The sequence below is a fragment of the Notolabrus celidotus genome, chromosome 4, assembly GCF_009762535.1.
Source record: "Notolabrus celidotus isolate fNotCel1 chromosome 4, fNotCel1.pri, whole genome shotgun sequence".
NCBI classification, from domain to species: domain Eukaryota; kingdom Metazoa; phylum Chordata; class Actinopteri; order Labriformes; family Labridae; genus Notolabrus; species Notolabrus celidotus.
This window is the reverse complement of record NC_048275.1, coordinates 15,236,989-15,257,458: the sequence shown is the minus strand read 5'-3', so window position 1 is coordinate 15,257,458 and position 20,470 is coordinate 15,236,989. Positions and strand designations below refer to the sequence as shown.

At 44.9% G+C, this 20,470-nt stretch overlaps 1 protein-coding gene across 4 annotated transcripts in view; it reads right to left on the bottom strand.

The window, feature by feature from the left end:
* The window catches only part of LOC117811060 (transcription factor COE3), a 69,118-nt gene that overhangs the window by 45,012 nt on the left and 3,636 nt on the right, over positions 1-20,470 (bottom strand). For all 4 annotated transcript variants that reach the window (XM_034681088.1, XM_034681085.1, XM_034681086.1 and 1 more), the window contains exons 5-6: positions 20,384-20,457; positions 18,458-18,526 (exon numbers count right to left, since the gene is read on the bottom strand). In XM_034681088.1, the coding sequence (XP_034536979.1) occupies positions 18,458-18,526; positions 20,384-20,457 (143 nt within the window). The remainder of the gene's footprint in view (positions 1-18,457; positions 18,527-20,383; positions 20,458-20,470) is intronic.

Sequence of the window (20,470 nt, the reverse complement as noted above, 5' to 3'; positions counted from 1 at the left end):
TGGGAGGCAGCCTCGTTCCCAATTAGAGTCGCCTCAGGCAAAACTTTAAAGAGGAGATCAATCCTACAGATCGCTAAACTGATCCTGTCACAGGCTGGGGATATTTAAACCGTGGTGCAGAGCAGAGCGGCGCGGGGCACTTCTCACTACAGTTTGACTGTGTGTGCTAATGACTTGGGGGTAGGCTCTCTCACCAGGACACACACCCCACAGCGAGGCGGCGGTGATTGACGGGTGAAATCGGACCTCAGCTGCAGTTCTCGGCACAGTAGGGGCCAGATGGGGAAATAGTGATTTGCGTTTTTTAGTATGCAGCTCCTGCACTTACGGATATTCCCTAATTGTCTGCCTTACTTACCTGTGAGGCTGTTTCCCATCACAGATGCAGAGTACATTTCAAATTAACCCAGGATGTTTTGATTTTTATTTTTTTTCCTGGCCCTACACCTTTGAAGCAGACTTATTAAAAATGTGCCAGTGGGGCTACAGCCTGTCTATCTAGTGCAGGTGAAAAGTTACCGAGACAAAATAAAGGGACTAACATGAGGTGAATGAAGCTGAAGAGGTGGAGGAGACACCTGAGATTAATCGCATAGTCAATCCCCGACATCCTGCTAAAGCAGCATATACTGTATCTTTGACTACAAGTGAGTATGGCTGGCACACTCCAACTCCCATGCAGGCGCACATGGGTAATGTGTAATGAGCTACCAAGCTCTCTGCAACTGCAGAGGAACTGAACATTTAAATGAGCCAATGATGCATTATGTATATCACCAAGGTTCCTGTGCAGGAATTAATCATGATCATAAAAGCCAAAGACAAAACAACATACTCAGGCCGTTGCTAAATTGTTGTGATCTTGTGCAAAACAAATTCATTTTTCATGCCATTAAAGATAAAGAAAATCTTAAAAGGTTCGGTTTTGCTTGTCTGCGTCTATTATTGAGAGTCATTCACTTTCAACTTTATTTGCGGATTATTGCAAATCCCCGGTACAAATCATATCATGAAATCATGTAGCTGGGACATTGGATGTGTTCTGCTAATGCTCAAGGAAGATCCCCTGAGGGAGCCATTGAGTAGGGGAGGCAGAAAGAGGGAGAGAAAGCAAAAGAGAGGTGGAGAAAGAGAGCGAGAGAGGGAGAGAGTTACAGGACGTTGAAGGGAGGGAAGGGCGGGAAGAAAGACAGAGAGGAGGGGAGGGCGGCAGCAGTCAAGCTGCACTTTATCCTGACAGATCCTTTACACACTAATTTCCTTGTTAAAGAAGAGAAAATGGCACTCAATCCGGAGAAATCCTTTTCTCCTGGAGCAGGCCTGTCAGCTGAGGGATGAGTGGATACAAGCAGAGCTTTCCTCCTCAGGCTAGCTCCCTCTGGCACACAGCAGTGAGGCTACCTCTCACAGCAGAGCTCTCTATCTATAGCCATAATTATACACCATCGGAATATAATGAACCATACCATGATACATGAATTTCAGTGGGCTGGAAGTCGACGGCAGTCATTTAGGGCGCTCGCTGGAAATCAAACGTGAAGTGAATTGATTTTTTCATCATGTCATCTCCATCACCAAATGGGAAAACAAATGGTGTACAAACATTTCATGCTCAGTCACTGTTTGTAAGCATTCCTCATGACAAACTCGTAACCGCTCACAGCAACCTGCTAAGTCATTGAAAAACCAGCAATGGCACATCCTTCACCGCAACATATTTATCACTGAATTTGTAATTCAGCAAAGTGTATTAGCCAGGATTTGAAAAAGGCAGAAAAGAAAAGCCTCTTTTATTTTAAGTCAGGGGTGTTAGCTGTTTCAGTCTGGATGTTCTCATCTCCCAAGATTACTATTCTGCAGGGTGGTGTCAAGACTACTTTTCAGAAATCTCGGTAACAATTCAGATGCGATCGATAGGAGTGACAGTTTATTCTAAGGCTTAGCAACAGGCCAAGAAAAGAACGACTGGAGCATCAAGTTTAGAGGAATGAATTTGTTTTGTATTTGATTTTTCCATTAAATTATCACCACTTTAACTCTGCCTTTTCCCCCCCTCTCACTTTCTCCCTCACTCTGTCACTCACATCGACAACAAGGCTGTAAATGCCTGTCAATTTCTCATCTGTGATTTCCATGTCCTTCACTTTCATCCATTTTTGATTGCTTCACACCCTATACCTATGATGCTTTTAGTGCTCATCGGTGACCTTGTGATATGATGGGGGGAAAATTATAAAATAAATGTTCAGTGGCAGAGTGCTGCTGCCCTTTATAACACTTCATCATATCTGCTGTAGACGGGGAATAGTTGAGAACATTTTCTTACAAAACGGTCTAATGCTGGTTTGGCACAAAATCAGATGGTAATCTATTACCACTTTGTCAAGAGAAACCACTGGAGGTTTCCCACAGTGAAGCAGCAGGCGAAGTGGGAAAAAGTGTGACCCTGAAACTACTGTCCGATTTCTCTTATTACAGTGTTTTCAAAATCGGCTCCCCTGTTCGGATTTAAGGGTCATTGAGGATGCCAATCAGGAGGACAGCCCCAGTCAGAAAGCCAGCGGCGTGACAGGACAGGAACCAGCTGATGAAATTCATCCATACTTCTCACTTATGATGACATGATTGATTTTCCCTCAGAGTGCTCAAATGTAGGATTGTCTCCTACCCCCATCTCCTCCTCCATCCCGCCTCAATCTGCCCACCCACCCGCCAAGCCGGCAGCTAATGGATAAAGCCTCTGTCTGTCTCAGGCATGGCGGAGAGTTGACGAGTGGAAAGAACAACTGCACCGAATGAAGGGTTGAATTGAGAGTGCAATTTTTCCGTCTGTCAATCTCCCTTCAAGAGAACAAGTTGACCACCAATCAGCGGAGTCGATTCGGGGCCGGCGGTTGATGGGAGCACTCTGAGTGACAGCGTCATGTCACTACATTAACACAGCAATGAAAGACATAAAAAGAGGCGTTTTTTTGAAGGGCCTCGCCAGTTTATTCCATTTCTGATGTGATTTGGGGGGTTGGGACCATACTTTTCTGCCTTAACAAATGAACAAACTGACAGGTTAATGCATAACACAGCACTCTATAATTCATGGATCTGAATTTGGGAGACTCCTATCATACATAGGTGCTTCAAAATACAACCAATTAAACTTTACTTAATTATTAAAGGTAGAAAGTGAGGGAGAAACATGCCTTAAAACTCTTGCTTGCAGTCAATTACGATAAAACTTAATGAGCCTGGATAGAGAGCCATAAAAACTGATAGCCCCTCCGTCATGAATTATATATCCATATCGATTTTGTTTCTTGCTATAAGAATTGCAGGTAATCGTATGTTACCACATGTAAAGTGCACTTCCCTAGCGAGGATAAATATTAACTATCAAATATATATGAGGTGTGTGTGCATTTATGACCGGGCTCATGTAGAAAATGAAGAGCAGAGATGTCGAGGCGAGGGCCATTGGGAATGGATGAAGGGTGCCATATCTGACAGTAAGAGAGACCCTTAGCGGAGCCGGCTTGATATGTTACCTAGTTAGCGTCACAGAGAGAGGAATAAATAGTTCTTTATTATTTGTGGTTGCCATCATGTCTCTCCTAATAGACAGGCTATACTGAGTTTAAACCACATTATCCTCTGCGAGACCATCGCAATTACTCTTGAGAGCCGGGTCTGATGTGTGGATAAGGCAGGTCGCCCATGTCTTAATGAACACAAACAATGTGAAATGGAGGAAGGAGCAGTAGGGGGAAAGATAATGGCAAGGGAGGCCTTGTTTTAATAGAGACAGCACTAAGTTGTTTGCTATGATCTATGCCAAGTCTAAGAATGCTGAAAACCCCCAATGTTAGTTTGTGGAGATCTTTTTTCATGATCCTATTACCCAATCAATCCGCTCGCTTTTCCCTGCCTTCTGCCGACAAGCAGCAGACACAAATCCTGTTTAGTGGATCTCCAGTTGTGGACTTGTGTGTTTTGCTGTCATTGTCACACGGTCCTGCCTTGTCGGACACCCGCAGAGGTTAAAGGGCACCAAACTGGATCACCGTGACACCCAGCGCGAGCGTTATCCCCAGCACAAATGGCTCAGTGCTGGGTTAATTGATAAACTGCCGCTCCACTTCATTAGTCAGACAGACCGGGCTTAACGAACGAACACACAGAGAGTGTCACTCTGAATATGTTAATCATGAATGGCCATTATGGGGCTCTTCCCTCTACCTCCTTGTCTCAGTCTGTGCTGAACTACAAAGCCCAGGGACGTGGACCCACTTCAAACTCTGTGTTCACTTGTGTCGAGCACGGCTATTTATCAGCGACAAAAGAAAAAAAACAGGAGACAGACAGACACAAGAGTGGTCCTTGGTGTTATTGAATATAAATATATAATAACCATGTAAAAAATGCATCATTTGGCCTTTTCACAAAGGCGGTTGTAATATAGCACTAGGTGAGCACTGTACTTGACGTACACACTGGAGGTGAGGGTGTCAGGGAGAGCTCGCTGGAGCGAGAGGAGGTTTTATTGTTGCCCAGCCCTTCCGCTTAAGTGCACATGGCTGGGAGGAAGCCGGGACCTCCAGCTCTGACCTCTGCGCATGTATATTTAATAGGCCATCAGTTGGCCGGGGCAGCGCTCTGATCAGGATTCAGAGAGGGGCTTTGAACACCCCTGTGTATTCCTGAGCGTGCAGCCTCAAGCTGCTCTCCCCAGCTGTGTCAATCCGACAGCACTGTTACAGGCACCCAGACAAGGCGCTGGGCACTCCACTGCTACTGCCTAATGACTACAGAAAAAAAAAACAGCAAAACAAACACAAAAACAATACCATTTGGCGTATGGAGCTCTGCTACCATCTAATGAGTGGTTTAAAAAAGTGAAATATTACGCCAGCTGATAGACTGTAGGCTGTGTGGAATCTGTTTGGATTACATCAGCTACTCTATACAATGCTGTGTTCCCCTTAATAATAACAAAATGGCAATCTCACGGTGACTGCACTACACACGCTGGTAACGATTGCAGGAACAAGACAGCAAACAGAGAAGTGCCACTCGTGTGTCTTTTCTTCTAACAAGGTATCACTACTCTTTGAATCAAATCGGCTCGGTGTGTGGGAGTGTGTGCGTATGAATGTCACAGTGCACGCACATGTGTATGTGTGTGTGTGTGTGTGTGAGGGCAGCTTAACGAGGGTGGTTCATTTGACAGGCAATTAGTTTGCGGAGCTGCTATTGACAGCCCCTGTGCTTGTGTTTGTTCAACAGCTCTGGGTGAGTTCCACGCTCCCTGGGCTACGTGACAAAGCACCTCCGACAGGGAGCTCCTGATCTCCACCGAGGCTCGGAGGCTCGCACTGTGAGGGGTGGGGGGTGGGGGGTGGGATGGGAGGGTGGTGGATATGTGACAGCCTAGCAGAGAAAAGAGGAGAGAGAACGAGAGGGAGAGGCGGAGAGATACAAAACCCACAAGGGTCTATTAGGGGTTGTTGCAAGTTAATGTAGCTACAACACACTTTTTTTGTGCCGTATTTTGAAAGGCCTGAGCAATGATGTTGTCATTGTTTGTTGATTGCGGGGATAGCGGAGGGTAATCTTAGGAGACACGCCGGCTCTCACACTACATGCACACACATAAAAATGCAGAAAGAGAGGAGACAAGGAGGTGGGGGAAAGCTGGAGGGAGATGGAGGAGAGGAAAAATATAACAAGATCCAAACACTCTTTTATCCTCGAAAATCCCATATTCTAATGCAAGGGCCCATCCCTCTTTTAGTTGCAACCATTTCGTTTGTAGAGCCAAGCTCCAATCAATATCATTATTTTCACAGAGGATCGAAGCGCCTTCACCGAGTTAATGGGGGATTGAGGTGGTAAACGTTTACCCTCTCACTGTCAGCAGAGCACTGGTCCATAGTGGGCCCAGATGACAGCGCTGGCCCTGCTGTGGACACACTATGTGGAGATGTCCTGTGGGTAGACAGGCTGCATGGACTGTCAACCGCCTGCCATGCCCTAGATGGCCTAACATATCAGCCACTTGAGTTAGAGCAGCAGCATGGGCTTTGACTTCTGCTGGAGCTAACAGAAACAAACCGGCCAGTGCTGGCTGCAGCATCACTGCTCTGCTTCACATTGTTCTTGTGGATTCAAGAAAGAGTGGAAAAAGACTTTGTTTTCTGTGTTATTTCAGCAAAATAACTCAGCTTATCGAGAAGCAATGACGCTGAATATTAAATAACAGACTGCATTAGCATAAAACAATGTTTTGCTCATTGCTAGCCGTCTGCAGCTATGGATCAGCTGTTCTGTCGGATTTTGAGAAATGAAGACTAATCTGCAGCTGGCAACAGCAGAGCACATTCTCTCGTATAGCAGCATATGCTAAATAGCTCTTCAAGCGCGCAGATGCATTGCTGTAAAATACTTCTCCTGTCTGCGTATCTGCATCTCCCAGATGGGTCCCAAGCTGTGCCAAACTGCATCTCATCAACTGCTATGAACTATGGCATCACATGACCGCAGGAGATATGTGGAGTCCTATTCTGTCTCGCTTTGGCACAACATGGTCAAGCGATGCATCATCAGGAAGCCCGCACTCTGTCATAGTGGAGGTAACTAACAGAAGGAGGAAGCAGGGGGGAGAAAGTGGCGAAAGTTCTGCTCAATAAACAGAAGGGAGAACAAGACTTTGTCCCATTTTTTTTTGGTGTTTTCTCACTTTGTGAAAATAGACTAATCAGCAGAGTTCGAGTTGATTCGGGTTTGCATGTGGGTGTGACAGAGCAGTGAGAGATTTCATGGGACGTTGCCCCATGATTCATTGAGTTATTGGTTTCCGCCCTGTTTTAATCGCTGCAGGGCCCGAGCCAAAAAATCTCGGAGGATTCCGGAGAGCTCGTTTCTCCACCATTCAGCAGAATGGAATTCGGTCTGCAAGTGCCTCACGTCATTCAAGGCGTCCTTCACAGTTTCAGGGGCCCTAATTCAAACCACATGGAGGCCAGCGTCCGGTTACGGACCTCTGCAGTACAAAAAAAAAGCAGGACACATTCCCATTGGCTGCTCCAGGATGGGAAATGGGGTGTCTTGATGGAAAAAGATAACAAACACATCTAAGTAGGAGTCACAACATAGCCAAAGCACACACACATTCACATGCATAAATATACATAGACATGTACATACACGGGGACATATACAAATATACATGCATATACACAAATACACACACAGGCTGTGAAACGTACACTTATGGCCTGCAAAAGCTGTTTGCTTGACATGATGGAAGAATGAGCAGCAGGCTCTGTAATATTGCTCCTATTCTTCATTGACAAGCATATATATTTTTTGCTGTTCCCAACTGACTTTGCAGCGCTGAACTCCATTTATGAATTATCTGACATATTTCCTGCTATTTTTTTGACAGGAGTACTCAGAGGAAATTTCAAGGCACCTTTCTCCTGACAAGTAGAAATATCAATATTTGAATAAATTGCAGATTTGGATCTCCTCACATGGATGCTCTCCAGCAAGAGTGTGTGTAGGTGTGTGTACAGCTGCGTGAATGTGTGTTTGTCTGGGTGTGTTTTGCGTGTGCGTGTGCGTGTGTTTGTGAATGTGTGTGTGTGTGTGTGAGTGAAGGGAATGGGAAGGGGTTTGTTTCATTCTGTTACCACGGTCTTATCCCCCCGAGCCCGCAGGCAGAAATCTGTATGCAGCATTTCATTAGGAGAGAGCTCGACTGAGTGACATGTGAAGCACACCTCGCCGTCGACCTGATGAAGTTTACTTCTCTCAAACGGCAAAAAGCCACTTTGTAGACTAGCCCTTTTTTCCACAGAGGAAGAGAGGGGGGTGATGGCTGAGCACCAATAAAAGAATCATGAATGTTGTTTCACAGAATGACAGGCCTATCTGTACACAAATATTCCTCTTCCAGAAAAATGTAAGCTTCAGAGCTTTTTTTCCCTCTCCTCTTTTTTTATGGTTGATTCGACTTGATAGGACTGACAGTGTTCAAAATATGATCACCTGAATTCTAAGGCTTGTAGGAAACATCTAACAAGACGCACGAAAGCGAGAGAGGAAAGAGATTGTTGTTATCTTACAAAAGTGGCAAGTGTTATGAGAGGAAAGTAGCATCTCACCCTGTGAACTAAATGATTTAAAAACAAATACACTGTTGTCCTACAACCTTGATAAATACGCCATCTCTGTATGAGAGGTCAATGTCAAGCATCCATAACACTCAGAGCTGTCTTCTTAAAGCTCCTGGTGTTACGTATGAGAGACTTCTGCCTATCTGTCTCACTCTGTTTAGCTGCAGTAGCTGCCATTCTGTCTGCATGTCTGGTGCTGCCGCTGATAGATCACTCTTCCCCCCCTCCCCATTCTTCTAACCCCCACCACCACCATCATTTCAGGGAGCCTGAGAAATGGCTTAGCCATGTGAGGTTACTCAGGTACCAAAAAGGCTGCGACCTCATGACCCCCAGATCCGACCTCCCTGACCTGAACGTCATACTTTCTCCCTCTCCTACAGAAAACAAAAACAAATCTTATCATGCGCCTTCTCGGCTCAAAGGGGAAAAAAAGAGAGCCCTTATATCAATGCGGTGCTTTGACAATCATCTATCCACATGACCTGTGATTTCTCTGACAGGGCTGGCTTGACACTTACAACGGAGAGGTGACGGCGCGCAGGTTGTCCATCTCTCGCCTCGCCTGCCCTTATCTCCTCTCCTCTCCATCTCTCCCCTCACTCCTCCTTGTGTGCACAACTTAATAAGCAAGCAAGGGGTTGATTCCCATTATGGAAACCCTGGAAAATGGCCCGGACATTTCCCCCCCATATCTGGGATCTCCATCTGGAGAAGGCACTCTCGCTCTCACTGCCCCCCTCGTCCAATCTCTGTGTGTGTTCTGGTGAGCCTATGCTGCAGAGATGGCTTTCACTCTCCACTGGCTACAATGAGATTGGCCCACCAGGTTGACTCTATTCGAATCGACAACCCATTTCAATAACGTAACAAAACAGAACAGAGTGCTGATGTTGAATAAAACATTTGTGAGGAGTACCTGGGGGCCGTGAGGGGGGTCTTAAATTATCTTAATCTGTAAAATTTTGGAACGCTTAAGCAGAAACACACATTCATCTACACATAACATAACATAGTGATTTAATCATAGCATGTCATTCGGTTAGTTTCCCCATTTGTTTTGTCCTGAATTGCATGCCTGTGTCACTGCTTTCACATCAGTTAGGGCTGCTCCATAACCGGAGTATATGGTTAACAGACTAATAAAGATTACACTGAGGTCAGCAAGTCACTAATCCCCGGCGTTATTAGTAAAAACAAAGCCTACAGCTTTACGCCATGCACCTCATCACATCTGAGTGCCTGTGCACGTGCATAAGGTCCGAACATAATACGGTGTGATTTAAACCATACAATGAGAAGAGAAAATAAATATCCTAAGAGCAGCAGGGGTGGACCGGGCCAGGCCTCTGCGGACCTATGTCATCACTCCCTCTGGTCCCGGCTGTGCTCCCCGCCCGAGCGAAAGGCTCGATGATTACGGAGGCTCAGCTTCCCTCTAAGAAAGCAAACCGGAGCTGCAGTCCAAACAAGGCCGAGCCACCAGCGAGGGAGCGCTGCTACGCCAGGCGGCTCGGGTTTACCGTCGCCTCCGACCTGGCTGGCCCCCGGGCTTGCATTAGTCCCCCAGCCCAGCCTCTCTAGGACAAACAAACAACCAGCACTTACACAGTCAGGGACGAGCAGTGAGGCAGGGAGAGCCGGTGCCACCAGCGCTGTGCAGAGGGGAACCTGACCCAATTGGATTTGCTTTATCACCCCATATAATGACTCCCAGACTGGCCTGTTCCAGTGGTAGAAAATAAAAATTACAGAAAAAAAAAAAGAATCAGCCTGCCTGCCATTCTGAGTTTGGCCCAAAATGGGCAGCTCCCCCAAAAACAGATGGGGAGGCATCTCAAAAATGTTCTCTGCCTCTGGGGACATGTGGTTTTCCCCATCATTATATAACTGTAAACTCCTGGATGTCAGAGATTGGGGATAATAACTTTCAGATGTCTGCAGCCCAGCCCGATGCTGGGACCTGCTGGATGGGAACGCTTATTTGGCAGAGGGGAGGAAGTCCGAGAGATTAGGACTAAGATGTGACAGGGGGGAAAAGTGGATCTGGACTATAGCTGAACAGGCCGCCTTAGTCTGTTGGAGTGTGTTTGACGTTGAACCGGGCTCTGATGATGTGCCGTGTGGGAGGCAGAGACCCGGCATATGTGTGTGGGTGAGACACAAATTAATATAAAACCACAGGAAATCATGTCATCGTGTTAACACGCCGAAATCAAGCTAAAGTGCTCGGGCTTGATCCACCACTTTTAGCATTCCATTTCAATTTCCAGACACATTTGATATGACAGCTTTAGCGCTCCCTGTTGCAGTGCAGATGTGCCACTAATTCAGAAACAGACACACCTCCTTCAATAAATGAGTCCTTATAGAAGTGTCATCCCATTAAACCATTTTTTATTGGCGTGTCTCACATGGCGGTGGAGGATCATTGTTCACTGTGGACGTGGTTGCAGCTTGCTGCTGTGGTCAAGGTTTGGTCACTTAAAGTCAGACTCCTGTAATGAAAAGAAACATCTCCTCACATTTTTATGTATTCCAGCTGGCCACCACTCGGTGAGAGCACAATCCCGTTTTTCTTCTTTTTAAATATTTTTCCCCCCTTTTGCTTTAAAGTTATTGATCGTGGTGCTGAACAAGCAGAGGAGTGTTTTTTATTGTAAATCAATACTGATCGATCGGGCTGCCTGGGTGTTGAATATGGATCAATATCACACCAGGCTGTGGAGGAGATCTGATTTCAATTGGCAAGAGAAGCCCACAGCAGGTTTCCATCAAGCGGTAATTCAAGACATGGGAACATAAGTCAGATGGATTGATATAGACTAGCCAGGACCTTTCTTGCCACTGAACCAGCTCAAGGAAATTTCTGTCATATATCATTAACGCAGTTGGGGCAGGCAGTAAAAAAGAAGAGGGGGAGCAGAGTGCCTTAGTGACCCTTGATGAAGAGCAGTGGTCAAACATTGAATAAACACGCCATTATTAGCATGAATATAATGTTTTTTAATAAAAGTCTGAGTAGCTCACACACAAATAGACACTGACGCTGTGCTCTGTACACACACACACACACACACACACACACACACACACACACACACAGCACAGTGCGGTCATGTTCTGTGGGACTTCTGGTTCTGATTATGCCGAGGTCAGCCTGAGATTCATACTGTAAGCTGTTATTAATTTGCTGAACAAATGTCCTGGAGAAAAACTGGTGAATGGTGAAATATTTTCATTACACTTATCATTCCGTCCATCTTTATTAAACCTGCACATTTGTTTGATTTAAACAACAAAACACATGATAATGTTACTTAACAGCGAAGCATGTGTGTATGTTAAGAAAGCAAGTCGCATCGCTCATTCGTCACTTGTTTGTGGTTCCTGAAGAGAGAGAGGGGCACTGTTCCAAATGACAGCATTGTAAAACAATAAAAACAGAGCTATAGTTAGAAATAACTTGTCACTTTTAATAAATGACACTGGTTCAGGGCTCTTTCTCAGGGGCTTCTCCTCCGATACATCCCAGGCACCCCTGGGGCCAACAGAGCAGCCAGCGGACCAGCTCGTTTCCCCGAGGTAACTGATGACCCTCTCCCCGAATTCCACCCCCCCAATCTTTGTCCTGTGACCTCACACCAGCGGGAGCAGGACCATGTCCGATGAAATCTTCAGACTGCTTCCCATCCTAATCTAGCTGGTGTCACACTACAAATTGCTACATTCAGAAAATGGAAATAGATTGAGGTGGAGGATGGAGGGAGGGACTGACAGAGGTAAGGGGAAGGAGGGGAAATGTTGGAGGGGAGGGGAGGAGGAGGCGGAGGAGGAGTGTGCATCGACAACCAGTCCCCTAAGAAAAATACTTGAGGAAAGAACGACTCGGGAGATCCCGACAAGGAATCACATCTCAGCGAACATATTGATCTGATTTACAAAACCTCCACTCTAATGCGAAACAAATGGCGTGGGCGTGAACTGGTACTTAACCATAAAACCCCAGCATTACTCCGTCTCCGATGAAATACCACATATATCCCTCACCGGGGCCTAATGTGCTGTTTTACGGCCAGATACGACTGAGGTTGACCCAACAGTTTGTTTGACAATTAGGGGAAACCTAATAAGGATTGAATGGGAGCGAGAACATGCCAAGAGAAAGAAAGGAGACCCTTTTTCACATGAAAAAAATGGCTGGAAAAAACAGCGGCCTGAGTGACCTAAATGTGATTCACAGAATCGGGAGCTGTTTGACAAAGCTCTAGCGTCATTAATGCTTTAAGAAACCAAACAACATCTTCAAAACAGCTACAAAGTTTAATTATAAAGGAGCGCTGCTAAATATTTGACAAAGAGTGGCATGTTTTATTCACTTCGGTTTTAATTTCAATAATGTACGATTTTCACCGTGGTGGCTCCTTGCAGCAGAGTGTCGGGGAAAAGTGAATAAATCTTAATAGATTGTTTTCTTTCATAATACCAAAATAAATCTCTTGTGTTGCTCCACAGTCAGATTTAAATCACATTAACACAGCACTTTACCAAGCCAGTGAATGCAGCTGAAGATTGTAAACTTTAACAGCACATTCACTAAAAAAATATTTGATAACCTTTTCTTATTCCTGTGTGTGTGTGTGTTTGAGTGTGTGTGTGTTTGAGTGTAACTGTGTGTGTGTGTGTGTGTGTGTGTGTGTACAAGGTCCAGTGTTGCTCTTGGCCCAGCATTCATCCCATCACCCCAGCTCTGGCCTTGTTTCTGTCAGCAGTGAACCAGGGGAGTAAAAGAGTGGGGTGAGGGGGGGTTGGAGGGGAGAGAGAAAAGGAGAGGAGGAAGAGAAGGAAAGAGGGAGAGAAGAAGGGGGGGAGGAGAAGGAGGGGGAGGGGTTGTCTCCATGGACAGATGGACTGCTCTTTCTCAACACATGTGGAACCATGTTTCGTCTTTCACTGCCGTCAAGCTGGAGCCGAATCCGTCGCTCTGTTGGCCCGAGCCACTCTTTTCGTACCGCACACCTCTCTCTTTAGCACAGCAAACACACACACGCACGCACGCACACACACACACACACACACACACTCACACACACACACACACACACACACACACACACACACACACACACACACACACACACACACACACACACACACACACACTCTCACTCACTCACTCACTCACTCACACAAACATCTCCGTGTTTCTCTGCACACATGTTAAAGTCATCACCCCTGCTCAGCGCTAGTAAAACACAACACCCCCGGCTTCTCTGCTGTTGTCAAGTCTTGCCATTAGCTGATGCCACTGGGAATCCTACCCTAGTGAGGTGGGTCTCCCTCGGGAGCGTCAGGCACCACGTTACGTTCAGCCGCCACTCATGTGAACCCAAACATGTGAGCATAATTTGGAAAATATCATTTATACTGTGCGTCTTTGTACGTGTCTTGACATTTACAAACTGCGATAAAAACCGACATGAGGGAGGAGGGAATAGAAAACAGGGCGAGAATAATTTGAGGTAATGTTTTGCTTAGTGAACAGTATTACCCAATCCTGGATGTTGGAGCACTGGGGAAGGAGGTTCTGGCTCTGAGGACTGCCGAGAGAGGGGTCTGGGTTTCATTTTTCGGCAAGTGCAAGCCAAAGGAGAGCTGCCAAGTACAGCTTTCGCTCTCAACACTTCCTGCTCTTCCTACTCTGGCTCGAGAGGAGACAGGCTTCACTCAAACATCACGTCGACTCACAGGCAGCGGTGGCCAGATTACTCTGCCGTTTCTCAATGGGCATCAAAAGCTCACATCTGTCACAGGAATTACACCAAACACAGCCTTATATAATTAAACGCGGAGATGGACGTGTTGTTAAGCCACAAATAAAAAAGGTGTGAGCAGGTGTTTGCAGGCGTGTGTAAATATAGTAAGTGAGTGTTTCCTATACAAATTAACAGCTTTAAATGACTCACTGTTAGGCTGAAAAAAGCAAGTCCCACAGCTCAGTGCTATAATGTAAAAAATCCAGAAGGAACACCTGCAGCAATCAACTCTCAATCACAACAACAGTGACCCAATCCCCTGCATCATTTTCATTATGGATGGTGGGAGCTCAATGCTAGATTAACACTACCTACCGAGTGCCATCTTAATTGCCCCTCTGCAGATGCAGTGAAAACATGTCATTTAGGTGCTTCATAAACAGGCTTCTCTTCGCAGGTTATCACGACAGGCGCTCAGTGAAAACACACCCCTCTTTTCCAATGCTGATGTGCAATTAAAATGGTTTTAGAAATCCTCTTTGACAGTCCGGGGCTTAGCCAAAAATGTAAATGACATTAAAGGAGACAATGAATTTAATTTTGTTTAATGTCCCCTTTCGCTGATTCTCATTTACATCACATTTCCACATAAAGGGCTGACCTTATAAATACTGGCATTTGTTCAGCTTTTGGAGGTAATCACGGTTTTGCAAAAACCAGATGGGAGCACACAAATTTCCCGATTTGTTTCTTAGAAGGCCGAGGGAACCACACGTGAGGCGCTCTAAGACTGCGGGTCTTTTGTTTCTGGTAAACAACTTGACAACAAGTCAAGTGCACTCTGGGAAATGACCTCGTAGGTGTTGCACAAATGAACGATAACGCAAAGTCATTTAGAAAATACAGGCACACTAATGAGGGACATAACGGAGAGCTAAGCAAAATTTACATTAGGCCAAATTTTAATTGCATTAACACACGAACAGGTGCGGTGAGGCCTTTATAAATGAGCTAAATGAATAAAAGCCTCCCACAGCACAACCATGTGTGCTGACCAAAAAAAAGAGACAAGGGGAAAAAATAAGGGAAAAAACAAGTCAATGTCATGAATTATTCAGCGGCTGGGCTGCACTCCAAAGGTCGCCGCTCTTTGACCTTTGTGACAGGAAGTGAAAGGGAGCGCCGCGGCCGCTGGAATAAACGGAGCTGACATGTTTAGGTCTGCTCCAGAATTCTGGTTTGTGAATGGCAGCCTAAATTGACACAGGATGTTAAACTGTATGAACATACATGAAATTCAGAATTCATGTATGAGCAGAACACACATTGATAACACATTCTCCCCTCTCTTAGTCCGTCTCAATTCTTCTTGCATAAATTGCACCAGAGTAAAGCGTGACCTTTGAACCCTGACATGCAGAATGAGTCATTTTCTCTCCTCTTTCAACAACATGCACCGTCTTATTACAAAATCCATGTGTAAGCCTGAACAATGTATCTAATCTTTCACACGAGAGAAGACAAAGTCAATATGCAAGAGAGTGAAGACAGATAGCAGAGCAGGAGAGTCATCGCAAATTGAGTTATGTTTGGCTATATGCACTGTAAATGGGAAAACCATCTAATCAGATATTGGGTACCTCATCACTATAATTCTAAAGACTCAAATTACCGACTGAATAAAGCTACACCCCCACTTACTTTAAGGCACCATTAACTTATAAATGTGACATCTGTAGCACTGCTGGATTTATAAAGGGGAGAGATGATTACACCGAACTGCAAAGTGATGCGGTCAGAGCAGCAGTAGCAGCAGCAGCAGTAGCGCTACAATTAGTGCCTGGATAAATGTAGCGTTTCTTTTATTTAATATAAGCACCAAAAGACTGAACTTCTCTTAGCTGAAAGGGGAAAAAAGTGCGCTCTTGCAACAGAAACACAATAGGCTTTTTTTTTCTGGAGCAAAAGATGTAGCAATTTTCCCCAAAGATATTGAAATTTGAGTCCTAACACACATAAACTCACCCAAATTCAACAAAAATAGGCCCTTTCTTCATCCAAAAGAGGAGTATGAATAATGCAAGGGCATCAAATGTAAGTGCTGAAATATTTAAAAGACCAAGCAGTGCTGAAACTTTGTGACAGCTGTTGGGCCTATATCTAACCAACTCTTTTTTTTTTTTTAAAGAGAATCCTTCCTCTTCAAAAAATCTGAGTGAAAATCTGTATCAAAACTCAGCGAGAAAATAGGGTAAACAGATGTCTGGCTTGACCGCAGGAAAATAGGACACATTTGGAATGATAAGTTTCCCAAACTCCGTTGGATATGCCAGATCCATGGGAACGCCAGTTAATGTCTTGCTAGATGCCAGCTAGCTGTGTGCGCTTTCCCCTCTTACCATCTGGGAAAATGTTACAGCGAATGAACGCCATCAATGATTCACTCCAAATCTGTTTCTTAAGGTTTTCGGCCATGCTACTGTTTCTCTAGGAAATGTGGCAGTGCTAGCTGGGCTTTTTTTTTTATAACTGTAATTGTAGACAGATGAGACATGCCTGATTCAACAATCAAACCTCTCCTCTAGGTTTATGTCACTCAACTATGTTCTACTCAATTGGAAATAATCAGTTTCTGCCAGCAGCGACCGCAGCACAGGTGCCTGTAATGATGTGCATGAGAAAATGACAGATGTAACAGGAATGGCTGTAAAACATGGAAGCTTTAACTAAGAGCTTGCCCATATGCACAGCAGGGAATGGTGGAGTGATTGCTGTAAATAATCGTACGTATACGAGGCTACAGTCAGTGTGCTCTGGTCATGTCCGTAACTCTTTTTAAACCCTGCAACCTTTCACAAGCACCCCTCTCTGCGAGCCTCCCTCAGTCACTGGGAACCTGTGTGGGTCTGTTAGGGTGAGCTGACGGGCTCATAGTTACGACATGGAGACAATGGGAGGGTCTAATGAGGAACATATGCTTTTGTGTTTCAACAGAGCCGCTCATTGTGCAAGGAAAGGGATACTCTGCTCCTATTCAGGCTCGTCACAATGAAAATCCGAGCCCTCCCTGAGCCGGTTGAGCTTACAATATCCATCCGCTTCTTTTTTACCCTGTTTCTTTTTTTTCCCACCCCTCTTCTTGACTTTAATTCTCCATGCATTCATTTTGCTTATTGTACTTATGTTACATGTTTTGTCCCGCAGATTGAAGAACAATGGCGTGCGAAACTCTGAGCAGTAAAAGGCAGCAGAGCAACACAAAGCAAACATAAAAGCAGCGGAAATTAGGCAAAGTAGACGTCTCAAGTTATATGTAAATGTCACACAACCGCTCTTTTACTAACACATGCAACTTCTCTTAGAAATGGAGATGTCCACTTGGTAGCAGGAGCACCTTAGTGCTTAACTTTGCACTGACAGGAAAGCATAAAAACATAAACACACAAGCAGCATGCTCTCATGTGTGTGTATGTGTGTGTGTGTGTGTGTGTGTGTGTGTGTGTGTGTGTGTGTGTGTGTGTGTGTGGGTGTCTCTGTGTCTGCGTGTTTTGTGCCCTTGTCTGTGTGTGTCTCCGTGCGTGAGTTTGGGTTCAGACAGCAGTAGCTCTGGTAATCCATCCAGGCTCCCAGGGCAGCCAGCTCCTACTTCCTGATGCATGAGAAGCCGCTGGAGTGGAGTGGCAGCAACAACTGCTCAGCCCTATTTGATTACTAATAAGAGAGTTGTCCCCTCTGTCAGATACCAGGCATTCTCCGCTAAGCAAACAGTGATTCCGGCTAGTCAAACATTAGCATTGCTGTCTCTCCCTACTACGTGGTGAGAGTTACATTGAGATCAACGCTCAGACTACACCCCCTGCCTCACCCCTATATCCACCTTACACACACATACACACACTAAAACACACAACCACATAAACATATTCAGGGCTGAGCGGGGACGTATACTTTCACAGTGTGAGAAAAATGTCAATGCCTGAAAGAGAAGGCCATTTATTCTCCCTCTTTAGAAAGTGATGAAGGGAATATAAATGTGGCAGATGTAACTTTTCCCTGAAGGTGCAGAACAAAACAGCACACATAAAATGTTTATCCCTTCTAAACTTTAACGGCGTCTAGCTCTCAGCTAAGTCGCGGAGAAGGAAACAGTCAATGAAAAACAACTATTGACAATGTTAGCATCACTGTCGTAAACAAAGAGGGGGAAGCCAGCCAAATAAATGTGAAGTTGCCTAAGCTAATTAGGTGTATTCCCAGCATGATCCTCTAGTGATTGAGCCACCTGTGATTGAACAAACCCTATCCAGGTGGTGACCGCCCCTCGGTGCACAGGTACCTGGGAAAGACGCCCCTCAGCCACTCACACAGGATCACCCACGGGTTCCCACACTGAGGGCTGCAAAGTCAGAGCCACTGGGCCCGTCTGGCACACCGGTAGGGGACTCATTTGTTCACTGCATCGTCCATGTGCACACTCATGACTCTCACTCGGTCATTCACAAACAGAAGAAAAAGCTGCACACGGCCTACCTGTCAATGATCACAGGGTCTGATGGAGTCTCGTTCCTGTTTCCACAGCTTTTCTTGTCGCAGCATCGGCTGTTGGGACATAAGAGAGTGTGTTTTAAGAGCAGGCAACACTTTTCTGAATAAATAAAAATAAATAAATAATGCACTCAAAACCACATATATTTATTAAGCGCCTTGGAGTGGGGGACTGGAGTGTGAGTGAGAGAGAGAGAGAGAGAGAGAGAGAGAGAGAGAGAGAGAGAAAAAAGTAGCCATGAGATTTCCTGCACTCAATCCCATCCATTGCATTGATGCTGATGGCTGATAAAACTGGTGAAAACAACATGTTGTGTTGTTTGGCTTAGTGTTGGAGGGGAGGGGAGTGGGGATTGGGCCAGGAGGCAGGGGAGTCACTTTTCACAGCTTCAGCTTTTGTTTACCTCTAATTGCCAAGCTGCTATTTCTGAGGGAGATGCAAGGTGCCACCCTCAACCAATATTTCTGCGGGGCATTTATCAATTATGGCCTCAAAAGCACTAATCTATCTTCCAGCACATGTTTCAGCCCTCTCCTCCCTGAGCCTATAGCTCTCTGCCTCGCACTTCTTTTGATTGGGACTTGAATCAAAAGTGCAAAAATAAACAAATACATCATCCCAGACTTGATTTGAAATGAAAACATATAAACATATGTGAAAAGGATTGATTTATGCCATATGGTGCTGCAGGAAAAACAAAGATTTTGTGCAACTGTCAGTCAAACACACGTTATTCAAATATCTGTGTGATTTACATGACTTTCAGCTGCAATAATAAAGATGTGTTTTATAGCTGAGGCGCAGCTAAGTATCAGAGGAAAACTATAATTCAAAATCTAGTGTATTACAAAAATAAGATATCACAGGATAATTCTTATTAAATCTGATCTTATTATGCACATCTTCTTATGTGATAATAGGCAGCAGTTAAAGCAGTCTTGTATTCAGCAGCACTCCTTCCTGACTAAAAAAAATATTACCTCCAGAGCACGAGCATATTCAACGTGTCACAAATAAGTGATGGATGCTTGTATAAATTGAGCGTGAGTGATGAGTTTATGCATGGAAAAAGACAAATCATTCTCAGCTCTCATGCTGCACTTGCTCTCCAGCAGTAACTTGAACAATGCAGCGGTGCAACAAAAGGAGAGGTTAACCGACAGTATCCGAATTCAATGTTCACAAAGCTCATGCTGAGCTCGACAATAACAACAAAAGGCGTTTTTCCTTTTAGTATCAATGACACCGCTGAATAGCAGCGCAATATGAGAGCTTGAGATTTATGTGGTTAAATGACGCTAAAAGGCTCGCTGATCATTGTTGACAGGTGGGATCAACCAGAACTGACTCTGTGCGAGGAGAGAGAAAAAAAACTGATACATAGCATGCGACGTCTGTGCATAACTAAACAGGAAACACGTTGTCTCTGGCAGGCTTACATATCACTCTAAAAATATAAAAAGCAAATAAAGAACATGTTTAAAAACACAACTATGTCACTGACTGTTTATTATACATCTAATTTCACCTTAATGAAAAAGACAGTCAGTTGATTTTCTCTGTCATTTTCATACTCCTATCAAAGTTGAATCACATCATATCAAAGTTAGAAATGACAGCAGCTCCCTCTCTCTCTCTCTCTCTCTCTCTCTCTCTCTCTCTCTCTCTCTCTCTCTCTCTCTCTCTCTCTCTCTCTCTCTCTCCCTCCCTCTCTCTCTCTGTGGTTGTTGAAGGACCACAGGACAGTCTGCATCACATCATGAGTGTCAAAACTTATCGAAGAGGAGGGGAGGTAGGGGGGAAAGGGTTTGGGGGTGGTAAGGGGGGGGGTAGTTTTTGCCTGGATCTGCAAAATGGACAGAAGCAAAAGAAAAATAAAAAATAAAAAAGGGGAAAAAAATTCTGCTTACCTGCACATAATTTCATGAGTAAGAAGAACTCTGCACATTTCTGGATTCTTGTCTTGGCCCTCATAAATTATGGCCTTTGAAAGGAAA